The 13,284-nt window shown below is 36.4% G+C and overlaps 1 protein-coding gene across 1 annotated transcript in view; it reads right to left on the bottom strand.

The window, feature by feature from the left end:
- Window positions 1–12,845, bottom strand: part of POU6F2 (POU class 6 homeobox 2) — a 445,974-nt gene extending 433,129 nt beyond the window's left edge. The window contains exon 1 of the mRNA XM_065883909.1: window positions 12,741–12,845. Coding sequence (XP_065739981.1) covers window positions 12,741–12,845 — 105 coding nt within the window. The remainder of the gene's footprint in view (window positions 1–12,740) is intronic.
- Window positions 12,846–13,284: the final 439 nt, after the last annotated feature.

The following is a 13,284-nucleotide window of genomic DNA, read 5'->3' on the forward strand; positions in this document are numbered from 1 at the left end:
CTGGGAAATCAAGGCCAGTGTGACTGCTAGTTTAGTCAGGAGCAACTCTTTTCATGGAAGCCTACCAGAGAGCACCAACTTGCCCTTCCATCCTTCCACCCACAAACTATTCTATTATTTTACATTTTATAAAAGAATCATTTTCCAGACTGCCATGTAGAACCCAATTTTAACAGGTAATGATGTCAACCATAAAATTCTTACATAGAAAGTGAATGAGTCATGGATTCTTAGAAAAAGGAGGAGGAAGAAGAGAAGGAGGAAGAGAGAGGGAAAGAGGTGAGGGGAGAGGAAAAGGAAGAAGGAAAGGGAGGAGGAGGGAAGGAAAAAGGGTTGGGGGGGAGAGGGGAGAAACAAGAGATATTTCTGTGATAAAATATGCCTTCATCAAGAGATGATACTAAGAATCATACTTTCCACAGGTAATATTTAGGGCCATGGTTCAATTCTGTGATTTTGTGTATGTTTAAGGATTCGCACCCTGGCTTCCAACATCCTTAGGGCAAATTCCAGCCTTGCCACTTACTCTCCATGCAAACTTTTGCCACCTCCTGTGTCACCTAATGAGTGAGATGGAAACAATAGCAGTAACTACCTCACAGAGTTGCTGTGAGGATTCAACCACGCTTGTAAAGTTCCTGGCACCTAGTAAGTACTCACTTATTGGTAGGCTGTTACTAGTGATGTTATTTTTCAAATGACTAAATATCTAGCTCTTTTCTGGATGAAAAATGTTATCAGAGAACAAATGTATGGACACCAAGGGGGGAAAGCCATGGTGGGGTGGGGATGGTGGTGGGATGAATTGGGCGATTGGGATTGACATGTATACACTGATGTGTATAAAATCGATGACCAATAAGAACCTGCTGTATAAAAAAATATATTAAATAAAATTCAAAAATTAAAAAAAATGTTATCAAACATTTTTTTGGCTATTCAACAAAGCTTACAAGCTTCCCACTGAAACACATACACACACACACACACACACAAAATAAATACCACACTAAATTCCCTCCATTCTTCTCCTGTGTTTTTATGATTGTGTGTGTGTATGTGTCGGGGGCAGGGTGGGTCAACACTGTTTCATCTTCATTATCTCATTTCATTTAAAATAACATTCATTCAATTTAAGAGGCACTGTGATGGACTGCATTAGAATTACCCGTAAGCTTTTTTTTTTTAAAAAAAAAAAAAAACCTAATACTCAGATCCTACCCAGGGAAAGCGAATCAGAATTTCTGGGGACTGGTCCTGCATATCAGTAAATTTTTTCACGGTTGCCTCAAGTGATTCTAAAAGACAGCCAGAGTTAAGAACTGGTGTAGAGGGAAAACAGTGAACCCTAGAAAGAATATCTGGGTTCAAACCTCACTTCTGCTTACTGGCAATATGGTTACAAATAAGACCTATAACCTCTCTGAGCAGTTTTCACTTCCATAAAATGGGAATGATGACTTGGATCTACTTCTCAGAGTTGTGGGTTTCAAATGAAAGTATTAATATCAGAGAGCTGCTCTGCAATTTGTTCTTGAAAGCCTCCTTTGAGCTTCACGTGAGGGAGTCAGCTACTTTTAAGGCTATAAATGAAGTACGATCATTTCCTATCCAGGTTACTTGTCCCAGCATCTGTAGGGAAGAACAGAAAAGGAGGAAGCATATACCCACCCAATCGGGAGTCTCCTAGAATCAGTTCAGGGAATCTGTGCAGTGGAAGATATCACAGTCAACCCACACTTCCATCTCTTATACAAACACTACTGCATTATTTCCCACTTCTCTTTTTAGTATACTGCATGTGAAATGATGTGGTTAAGATGAATAAGAGCCATATCCTAAAAGAAATGTAAAACATAGCTTTTCACATTCTCTTAAATATTTAAGTAGCATATATTTTGTCTACTTTACCAAAACCCTAAATTAGTTGATTTCAACACTGTGTCTGATTAGTTTTGATTCAGCCCTTCTCCTGACTGCATTATTTAACCTACGAATCATGGTTGAAGGATTGGTCTGACAATATGGAATACAGAAAACAGGAATTTAACTGACATTAATTACCATGAATCTCTTTTGGTCTCCTTCTCACTAATCTAGGTATACTAACTGAATAATGCAGTGGAAGCATATATCTCTGTCAATTATCCTAATAAATAGCATTGAGGCCCATGAAAGAAAAGAAGTTATGCATTTTGTTCAGCTTGGAACAAACACAGAGGTTTTAAAGTCACAGTATATCTGAATGAGAACAGTCACTTTATGTTATTATCTCTTATTCTTACTTCTTTGTCACTAAATACAATATTGTGATACTTATTGTTATTTGAATTGGTTTGAGGTTTTTGTTTCTTTTTTAATAAATTTATTTATTTATTTTTGGTTGTGTTGGGTCTTCGTTTCTGTGCGAGGGCTTTCTCTAGTGTGGCAAGCGGGGGCCACTCTTCATCGCGGTGCGTGGGCCTCTCACTGTCGCGGCCTCTCTTGTTGCGGAGCACAGGCTCCAGACGCACAGGCTCAGTAGTTGTGGCTCACGGGCCCAGTTGCTCTGCGGCATGTGGGATCTTCCCAGACCAGGGCTTGAACCCATATCCCCTGCATTGGCAGGCAGATTCTCAACCACTGTGCCACCAGGGAAGCCTGGTTTGAGTTTTTAATATATAAGTGATAAATATCTATTCTTGTGGCATAAGCTATCCTTCACTTTTAATATTACACCTCACCTTCTTTTAGGAGTTACTACTTAGAGTTCTTTTGGTAAGGCAAGACCCCATTTGAAGATTCTGGAATTTTTTATGCTAAGAGAAATGAAACATCCATGCTGTTAGTCTCATTGCAGAGACGAAATTATATTTGAAAATCTAGATGCTCACCAAGAGGCAACTGGTTAGCTATTGTGATCATTTCACAATATATACAAATTTTGAATCCCTATGTTCTATACCTGAAAGTAATATAATGTTAAATGCCAATTATAGCTCAATTTTTTTAAAAAAGAGAACTGGTTAAAATTAGGAGTTTGGAATTAAAATATACACACTACTGTACCTAAAATAGATAACCAACAAGGACCTACTGTATAGCCCAGGAAACTATACTCAATATCTTGCAATAACCTATAATGGAAGAGAATGTAAATAAAGAATGTATATATATATATATATATATATATAACTGAATCCTGTTGTACACCTGAAACTAACACAACATTGTAAATCAACTATATTTCAATTTAAAAATTTTTTTAAATTAAAGAAAGAGAGAACTGGTTAAATAAATTAATGTATCCATAAAAGGGAATACTATACAGAAGGGTACAGATCTACTGGTAGTAATATGACATGTTAAATATACGTTTTTAAAATCTGAAACTAGTTTGCCAAACTCTTTGTACAGTATGGATCTACTTGGGTTGTATAAAGATTTTCTATGCTTACACATGAAGAGAAAATTTCTGGAAGGATACGTAAGAAATTATTGATGATGATTATTTGTGAGCAGCAAAATGATGAGGTACTTTATCTTTCACTTTATACTTTCCTGTGTTGTTGAAATTGTTTGTCATAAGCACGCATGACTTTTATAATTTGTTGAATAAAACATTTTAAAAGACTTGTTGGATTCCATTCTGTAACTTGCCTCTATCATATGCATATAAAAACTGTATTCATGGCGCTCAAGTGTTTTGAGCAACAGCTTCCTGCTCTCCTTGCTTGGCCCTACAATAAACCTTTCTCTAGTCCAAAAAAAAGAATTGTATTCATGTTCTGCAGGTTTTACTCGGATGCTTCACTCTCTACCTCAACTAGCTGTTTAATTTCTATATGATGAATCATGGTAGAAGGAGAGAAAACAATCCCAGTTGACATGCAGCACTTGTCGAAAGCAGCTATAAAATAGAAGTACACCGCCAAACCCCCTGTTTTGGGAAGGAAATACCACGATGATCATCTTTTTGCAGTATATTGATCAACTATGTATTCAAATTTCTACCATGATCTTGATTTCTAGAAGTTGCAAAGTACTTTTCCATCGTCTTGAACAACTTAGTTGAGCGGAGGAGTATTTTAACTAAACACCAACCATAATTTTTTCATGTATTAAAATTGAAAACAGAGAGTTAAAGTATTTTTAGGTTATTAGGGGTTAAATCATCAAGTATCCCTAAAATGGCTAAGGGATGTGCGTATGTGTTTTCACTAATTAGATTGCCTCATTTTCATTTTTACTTTAAGTTCCTTAGTCTCTGGAATTCTAGACATAGGTTTGTTTACAAATGGATGAAGTTTTCCAAAAAGAAACAACTTTAGTTCCTAAATTAAGTATTAACATTTTGCCAGGAACAAAGTATGACTGTCTTAGATATGAGCCATAATGTTATTCATTGCTCCCAGAAACCTTTTGACTATTACTACAAACACCTTTTATATTAGCAACATTAGAAATACACTAAGAAATACACCTAAGAATGTGTAAAAACTCCTCTGTTAAAGAAAGATTTGAAGCAGAGAAAATGAATACAGCAGTGATCTATTTTTCAGATCCGTAAACACCATCTGCTAATATGAGTAGTGAGAAATTTTCAAACTGGGGGTTCTTATATCACAGCCAAATTTCCACAAAATCTCTTATTTTCCCAAATTCTGACCTGGGGCCTTTCATCCCACCATCATCACTTCTGCCTACCACTCAGCCAACATCTTGTCAAATCTGGCTGCAAGATTAAGTTTCCCGATTCGGAATTCAATATAGGAACCCTAAGGATATAAGATCCAAGCTGGAACATTCTGTTTTTTTTTTAAAAAAAGGATAAGATTGTTTCAACCCAGAGACCACGGTTTGCCCTGACCATTATGATGAATCATCGGGGCTGACTCGAAGTGCAATGAGCCTGATGTTCTTGGCTTTATTTGTACACATTAAGCAGAATTTTATAGTTGTCCCAACTCTCAACCTTTTCTCCAAAAGGTTGAAAGAGCCTTGTTTTTGAGTATCATTTAAGGCTTACAGAATTAACTAGCTCTGTCTGAAGCAAATTAGGCCTGCCATAGCCTGATACTGTGTGCCTGGCTCCATTCTTACCCATGCTGCCCTTCAGTTTTGGATGAACACCACTGAAGATCTAAGAAATATCTACCCTTCTTTTCATATATCCTCAATATCCATTAGGGTTTCTGGTACCCATGCTTCTGTGCTGGTGCAATCTTTGCCTCTCACTCTCAAAATAAACAATATTTGCCTCTCACTCTCAACAACATTATCTCTCAAGTAAAAGTCTGGCTATAAATACAAAATTATTTAAAAGATTTGTAATTTGGATTTTCTTTTAGTATTCAAATTCAGGTCAATATTTACCTCTCTGCTCATTGTTTCTTTCATTAAAAAAAAAAAAATCTCTGTATAAATTCTGAACTTTAAAAAAGCACTTTGTTGTTTCAAAGAAGAGTTTACCGGAGTTCATCCGATCAAGGCTAAAAACACTACGTAGGGCTTCCGTGGTGGCAGAGTGGTTAAGAATCCACCTGCCAATGCAAGGGACACGGGTTCAAACCCTGATCAGGGAAGATCCCACAGGCCACGGAGCAACTAAGCCTGTGCGCCACAACTACTGAGTCTGTGCTCTAGAGCCCGCAAGCCACAACTATTGAGCCTGAGTGCCACAACTACTGAAGCCCGCGTGCCTAGAGCCTGTGCTCCACAACAAGAGATGCCACCGCAATGAGAAGCCCGCACACTGCAACTAAGAACAGCCCCTGCTCATTGCAACTAGAGAAACCCAGGCACAGCAAAGAAGACCCAATGCTGCCAAAAATAAATAAATAAATAAATAATTTATTAAATAAATAAAAATAAAAACACCATGTAACAGGTATTTAATATTTTTTTAAGTATACGTGTTTCTTTAAGTTTTTAGGTGTTAGAGATCGATGTTCACTTCTTAAAATAGTTTCCAATTAATCATGAGAAATCAAAGTCATAAAATATGCGGAGTCAGCATCCTAATAGCCACCAGAAACATGTATATTATTAATAAGGTTGCTATTTCACAACACCCAAGCACTGGTTACACTCTTGTAAAAAGCTCCAGAAAAAAAGTGTTTCTTAATTTTAAAATTCGTGTTCCAGCATTGTGAAGCTAATTTTTTTTCCTTTTGGCTTTGTTTTAAATGTTTATTTGTCCTGTCCTATTGTTTCACTGCCTATTTGTGTGCTCTACTATTGCTAGACGAGATGAAAGATGCTTACAGAATACCTTACTGAAAACACTACCTACAGAAGCAACTGCGTTGGTGAATTTTCCACTAGCGTTTTGCTTTGTTTTGCTCCAGGTCTTGTCTCTCTTTCCAGTGCCCTTTGCTGCCTGGGCAGCCCCCGAGGATTCACTTTTCACTTATGACTCATCTGACTGACTCTGGATTACAGTAGAAAAGAGAAGAAAGGCTGATGGAAAAATGACACTGAAGGAAGAGAGCAAAATACCAGAGCAATGAGTCTGAGTAACTATGTTCTTTTCATTCAAGGTGTCAACAAGTTGATTTGCATCTTTGACCTTAGGAGGTGGGAGCTGGAAATCGTAGGAGTATCTCTTCCCACTGGAATAATCCACCCCCCTGGGGGAGGGGGTGGGCTGAACATAGGTGAAATTTAGAATATTCTGTTGATCCTCAATTTTTATTTCTTGTTCTCTGGTTAGAAAAACGCTGCTAAGGGAATAGGGTGACAGTTCACCTAGAATCAGTACCAAGTATCAACAGCTAATCTCTCTCTTTGGAAAAAAGAGTCCTTCATATCACGGGAGTTTTAAAGCTAGTGATAAAACAAAAAGCTATTTTCTGAAACCAGCCCCTTGAAAAATAAAGTGTTCTTAAAACCTACAGAGTTGCCTTTAATATAAACAACCAGAGATGTTTTCAATTATCTTGCTACTACTTACATACAAAGGTTTTATATCTAGGAGAAGTGGTAGCCCTGTAATAACAATAATATGGTCATTTACAGTTGGGCTAAAGAAAACAATACAAGCATAGGGCAAACCAGGAAAGAATTTATCAAATAATAATTAATAAATTTTCACCAAAATTGGTTCACATCGTATAACTAGGAAGAACAAGAAAATAATAGCTAGGACAATCTCTCACAACCCCTTCTATAAATTTTGATTACAACTTTGGATCAGCTCAAGACATTATGAGTCAACAGAGTAATTGACATGTGATCCCAGAACAAGGCTTCACTCAGTAATTTACTTTATTGGACACACATTTCACCTACCAAAAAAGCAAAAAGAAGGAAGGAAGGGGAAAAAGAATATAAAGGAAGGCTTGAAATTATATTTAGAGCAGCTATTATCTCTCAAGTAAAAGTTTGGCTATAAAATACAAAATTATTTAAAAGATTTGTAATTTGGATTTTCTTTTAGTATTCAAATTCAGGTCAATATTTACCTCCTTGCACATTGTTTCTTCAGGTCTGATCCTTTTATATTTGCATTTTATTTCACAACTTTATTTTCTACTCAATCAAGCATTAGAAAAAAAAGGATCAGCTTATATGATGTAATAATGAGATTGAAAAGTGGAGTTTTTCAATATTTGTGAACATGTTAGTTAAATTGTAATTTTGGTCAACAATAAAGTTGAAAAGAGGAAGATGCTTTAAACTGTATGATTAAATGCAGTTGACATAGCAAAGAAATAGTCAAGGAAGGAATACCTTCTTTCAATGACCTAAAAAACAAGTACTATAGATTTTACATATAGGAAACATATACATTCAAACTTTCTTTCATAAGCATTCATATTTGAAATGTTTCAGCAACCTCTCTCCGTATTCTAGATATATGAAAAGCTTTAAATTCTTAAGCATGGAAATAATACTTGAATAGTATATAGAGTTTCATTAATTAGCCTAAGAAATAGAAAAGAAAATTTAGTTTCAAAACCAGATTTCATGTGCCGGTTGTCCAGTATTATTATTAATATTATTGTATAGTATTATTACTGTATTGACAGATTTTACTTTAAGGGACACAATTGGCTTTACAATTTAAACACCTGCTCAAGTAACATAGTAAACTTCAATTTAAACCTATTTTAAAGGTAATAAAAACTGAGTTCATCTGATAAAATATAAAAAGCTAACATCAACTTTCCTCCAAGTATAAGTAGAACAATGAGTGAAGTGTTTAAGGTCAGTTAGAAATACACAGTACAAATTCAATTTTGGTGAGTTCCACACTTACAAAAGGCATACTAGCAGCAGAAAGAATAATCCTTAATTAATTTGTATTTTTCTAGTAGACCATTTACCTATAATAATACCTTGAGAAAAGTATTCTCAATTAAATCCAAACAATAATAATGACACATCCCCAAAATATATAAATTTGTTGAAGCAAATAGGTCAATTTCAAAAAAAGGTGGGCATTCACACCTACAAAAAATGACTCTTTAAAGTATATGAGAGTTATGCTTAGCACGCATAAAACAAGGTTAGGTTAGCCCCAAAGTTTAATTTTTATAGAAGGGGCATGAAAAGCAGTCTCCATGGACTGAGAACAATCTGCAAGTGTATAATTTACACACTGTCAGGGTCCGCTCTCCCTAGGCCACCTCCGTTTCACACATCAGCTTGACTATGTTCTAGGTAAGCACATTGTTCTTAAAGCATCATTAAATTACTTTTTGGAACAAGGGAGGGTATAAACAAACCGACGTATAAAACTGTTTTGATGCTAGAACAACGAAATATTTGTGTGTTCTAGAACCTTCACATGAAAAAACATGCACTGAGATACTGTTAAGCCAAATGTACCCCGTTACCTACACTCACTCCCCTTCTGAGCTCTTAGCACACTCACTGAGCATGGCCTCAGACAACTGCCTTCACTTTCTAAGGTGCCACTTTCAAACACTTTAAATTGTCCAAATATACCTTGAAAAAAAAAAAAAAAAGACCCATTTTACTGGTAAGGAAAATTGCAACAGCTTTTGCCTGCACCTCCCATGCTGTTAAATACGGTTTCTTCCCTCTTCTCTGAGTACTTCAGCCATGTCCACTGGGAGTGCACACTACAGCCCTTTGATCCAGCTGTCTCTCCCATTCCCAGCAAACTCTTAGATGTGCCTGATACATATTTTTATCTAATTTGCCTCATCTGTTGTTTTTATTAACAACTAATTTAATATCCTCTGTCCTATAATATTTCCAGAAGTCAGTGTATAGAAACACACAGCCAAGCCCGGACCCTCAGGCCTGCACATAAAGATGGCAGGCTAGCCTAGGGTCCTCTGGGACAGCAGTGCCAGAAGGAGGATTGGACACGATGACCCGTCTGCATGAGATGAGAAAAAAAATCAAAAACAAAAACCAAGAGGTCTGTAATACTGATAAACTAAGCTGTCACTCACAGGCCACCAGCTCAGGTCTGCAAAAAAGATGCAGTGAACACTGAATGACCATGAGAGGTGGAAATGTGTCTTCATTTTAAAAATGATATTCAGACCCACTGGTCAGAACCTGCTTAACTGTTTAATTTGAATTAATAGGAAAATCATCTGAAGGTAAAATCCCTCCTATGGTTCCAAGGGTTAGGAAGCTTGCTACAGATGACTATCAAAAATCTGGTTTGATTTCCCAGAAACTATATGAATGAACCAAGTTTCTTTATCTTGAGATACCAGGCTGGGAGTTTGTTCTTAAGTACTAGACTGCTTAATTGCTTACTTGGGGAAGGGAAGGCCCTGGGGGAAAGGCACGTACAACAACATCTCTTCTCTCTCTTCCATGAAGCCACGGCACTCTCCTGAGCTGGATCATGCATGACCAGCAATGCACAGAAGTCCCCTCTTCCCCTCCAGTGGAAGCATCTAGATATGCGATCCCAGAGATGAATGAAGAAAACCTGAAGACCCTATTTCACGGGAATCTTTCAGTATTCTGAATGGAAAATATCACTGAAAACTAGTGATTTGCTCCTCCAACTTACAGCCATGTAGGAACGGAACTCAGACCAGAAAAAATAAAAGGACAAAAATAATTATCATTCCAGTACGTATTTTGAGAAGGAAGACACACAAACATTTGTATCATCAACTGAGACTGATTCATACCTGCTGAGTAGGGAAAAGATGATATTGAAATCAAAAGCTGAAAAATAAACCACCTTTCTGGTTATGAGTGACTGAAAAGCAAGGAAAATTATTTTCACTTTCTTGTCCTTATTGTTAGAAGTAGTGGTTTAAGCCAATATTCCTAGCTGTGCTGTAACAGTTAAAAGGAAATCATTTCAAATCTGGATGTCATCTTTCTTTTTATATCTATAAATATGGGTTCTATTAGGTTTTCTGACTTTAATGGTATGTATATGGGACAGGATGCTCTTTTCTTTGCTTTGGAGTATTAGTGTTTCAGTTTCTGAACTAAAAATGTACAAAATAGTTTTTGTACATTTTTAGTACAGAAAATTTCACAACCTTCAGAACAACTGCTTTTATAATTTACAAGCTCGACATAAGTATCTGGGTTTTTTTTTTAACAAATAATTTATGAGAAATGAAATCTTCAGAAAAAAAACTGGCTACTTTGATGCAACTATTTAGTAAGTATAGTAAGCATCCATAACGAGTAATTAACATATATAGTTCCTGGACACACTTAAAAGCCTTTAAAAATCACTTAAAGTACACACAAAATACAGAGTGATGTAATAATAGCAACCAATATGAAATCCTGACAAATTAGAAGTTTAAGTCTGGTATTTATAAAATGTATGCCAATTCCTTTTTTTTTTTTTAGTATCTACTTGAACCTTTTAAAAGTATATACATGAGCAATTATTTCCAATAAACAATACTGAATAACAAATTAGAAATATCTCTTCTGTTTTTTTTAACCAAGCTTCTTTTCCCAGCTAAAGGAAATATATATGAAAGGAAATCCTTTTTCTTATTTGGTACTGAAACAGTAATTTTGCACAGTATTAAGGCTGTACTGTGATCTACAGAAGAGAGAACATGCTTGCCAACTAAGAAAAGTTTTATTTATCAGGACAAGACAGTTATCACATCTCAAGTTTTATTTCTACATGAAAAGGTTATCTATTTTCACAGGTATGTATTTCATTCCACATGGCACAATTATTTTAGCTATATTTCACACGCTTGCTCATCAGTGAATACTTATATTGAAATGGGTACTAACAGTATATAAAATCAGTCTTTACATATTTTTTTCCTGACAAATATATGCCCAGAGACTTCACTTTATATATGTCTGTAACACAAAAACCAACTTGAAAGTTTTAAAAACTATTGTTCTGTAGAAGCAGCTATCTACAGCTTTTAAAACAGTATGAGCCTGTGGAAACACTGTATTATATATCTGACATTTTCCATCTAAAACTACATTATGAAGCATGCTGGTATTAATAAACCATGTGCTTTCAGACCCCTAAAGCGCTTTGCTATAATTTTGTTGACGGTATATTTCCATCCATGCTATTAACATACAGCAAACAAATTTTAGGTCATCACCTTGCCAGCCTGTCTTGATTGGAAAGTGTGGGGAAAAAAAAGGAAAAAAAAAAACTTTTAGGAGTTCATCAATATTCGTAAGCATATTCTGATTTATGAGTTAACAGTTCCTAAGTAAGCAGAGATAACTGAGAAAAATTTTGGTCAAAAATACATTACAAAAAAAAAAAGCAAACCAGAAAGCAACCACATATTCCCTTTTTCCTCACCCCACCCCCATCACAGGCAGAAAAATCACCCTTCCTTTGCAGCAGGGCACGCTCATTCCTCTCATCCCTTCAGTTATTGGAAGGCAAATGAAAATACAATGACCCTTTCCTCTTCTGATTTAGCTCACGCCGCAAACATTTAAACACAAACTGAAACTACTGATTTCACAGAAAGCACCGAAACAGAAAAAGCAAGACTCACTGACCCATTTGGAAGACAAAGACGACAGAACAGAACAGGAAAGCTCTAAAAATCAGCTTGTGAGGCCTCTGAGAGATATTCTTCTGGCATTTCATCACAGCAGCCCCAGACCAGTTCACCTCCCTAGATACACGGTGGAGGCACTAAATAGAGCTGTTTATTAAAGCTGTTGTGTGGATTGCATTAGGAGGCGCGGGCAGACCACCTGGACCTTTCAGACTGTGGCAGTGTTTAATTTGCAGCCTGCCCGTCCGCAGCGACCAAGACCACTACTACATACATCTAACCAGGCTCGATCACACATTATCTGGGTTGGGAGTAAAGGCACGTGTATTTCTATATTTATATTTTCCATAGAGCAAGGGAGAGAGAGCGAGAGAGACAGAACATAGCCAAAATCAAAACACTGAACAGAAAATTGTTAACTACCTAGAAAACATAATACTTTATTCTCTTCTCACACTTTCTTCCAGAGATCACAATCTCAACAGAAAATAAATTCTGAAAAACGTATACTTTTAAACATTCAGGCCAAATGATAAATAAATTTGTTCTTTGGGGTTTCTTTTTTGTGGTTGTATTAGTTTGGGTTTGTAAGCATCGCATTGAAGTTTGAAGCTGAGCTTTCCTAGCTAGATTTTAATGGGTGCCTTTTCCCTTTCACACTTTCAGCACTACGCTGGCAGGTAGCTGAAGATACAGATAGAAAGATGGTACTGTAAATATGAATTATGTGAATCATATGGTGAGACCCTTGTGGAAAAAGGGGGAGTTGAGAAATGGCTGACTCCATACCTGACCAATTACAGCTCGCATGGTCCCCGTGTCCTGCTGGGCTGAGAGATCGCAATCCATCATATGTTGTCTTTGAAAAGGAGAATGGGGGTTTCTGGCACGCATCTGTCAATCAACACTCAGAGAAGCACTCACAACCATCACCAAAAGCAAGGGGGGAAAAAAGTCAAGCTGCTCCACCAAATAGGATGAAACTGTCATGTGACCTCCGGCAGACATGCACACACACATTCACTACCTCCACAGAGCGTAAGAATTTTCTGTAGATATGAAATGACATTGACAAATATCCAATACCAAGTAAATAAAGTGAGACAAACAGCTATTCACCAAAGACAAAACATTGGCTGTAATCTCCCACTAAAGGTTTAACAAACCTCAGAGGGTTTTTTTTTTAATGCTCTGTAAACCTATGTTTAAAACAAAAATAAAATTAACTATTTCATGTACTAATTGAGACTTTGATTTCTATGCCACCATATAATTTTTTTTCAATGATAATTTATTATCTTATTTCTCTTAACCTGTCCCTAATGATTTTATC

The sequence above is a fragment of the Phocoena phocoena genome, chromosome 9 (genome assembly GCF_963924675.1).
Source record: "Phocoena phocoena chromosome 9, mPhoPho1.1, whole genome shotgun sequence".
NCBI lineage: Eukaryota > Metazoa > Chordata > Mammalia > Artiodactyla > Phocoenidae > Phocoena > Phocoena phocoena.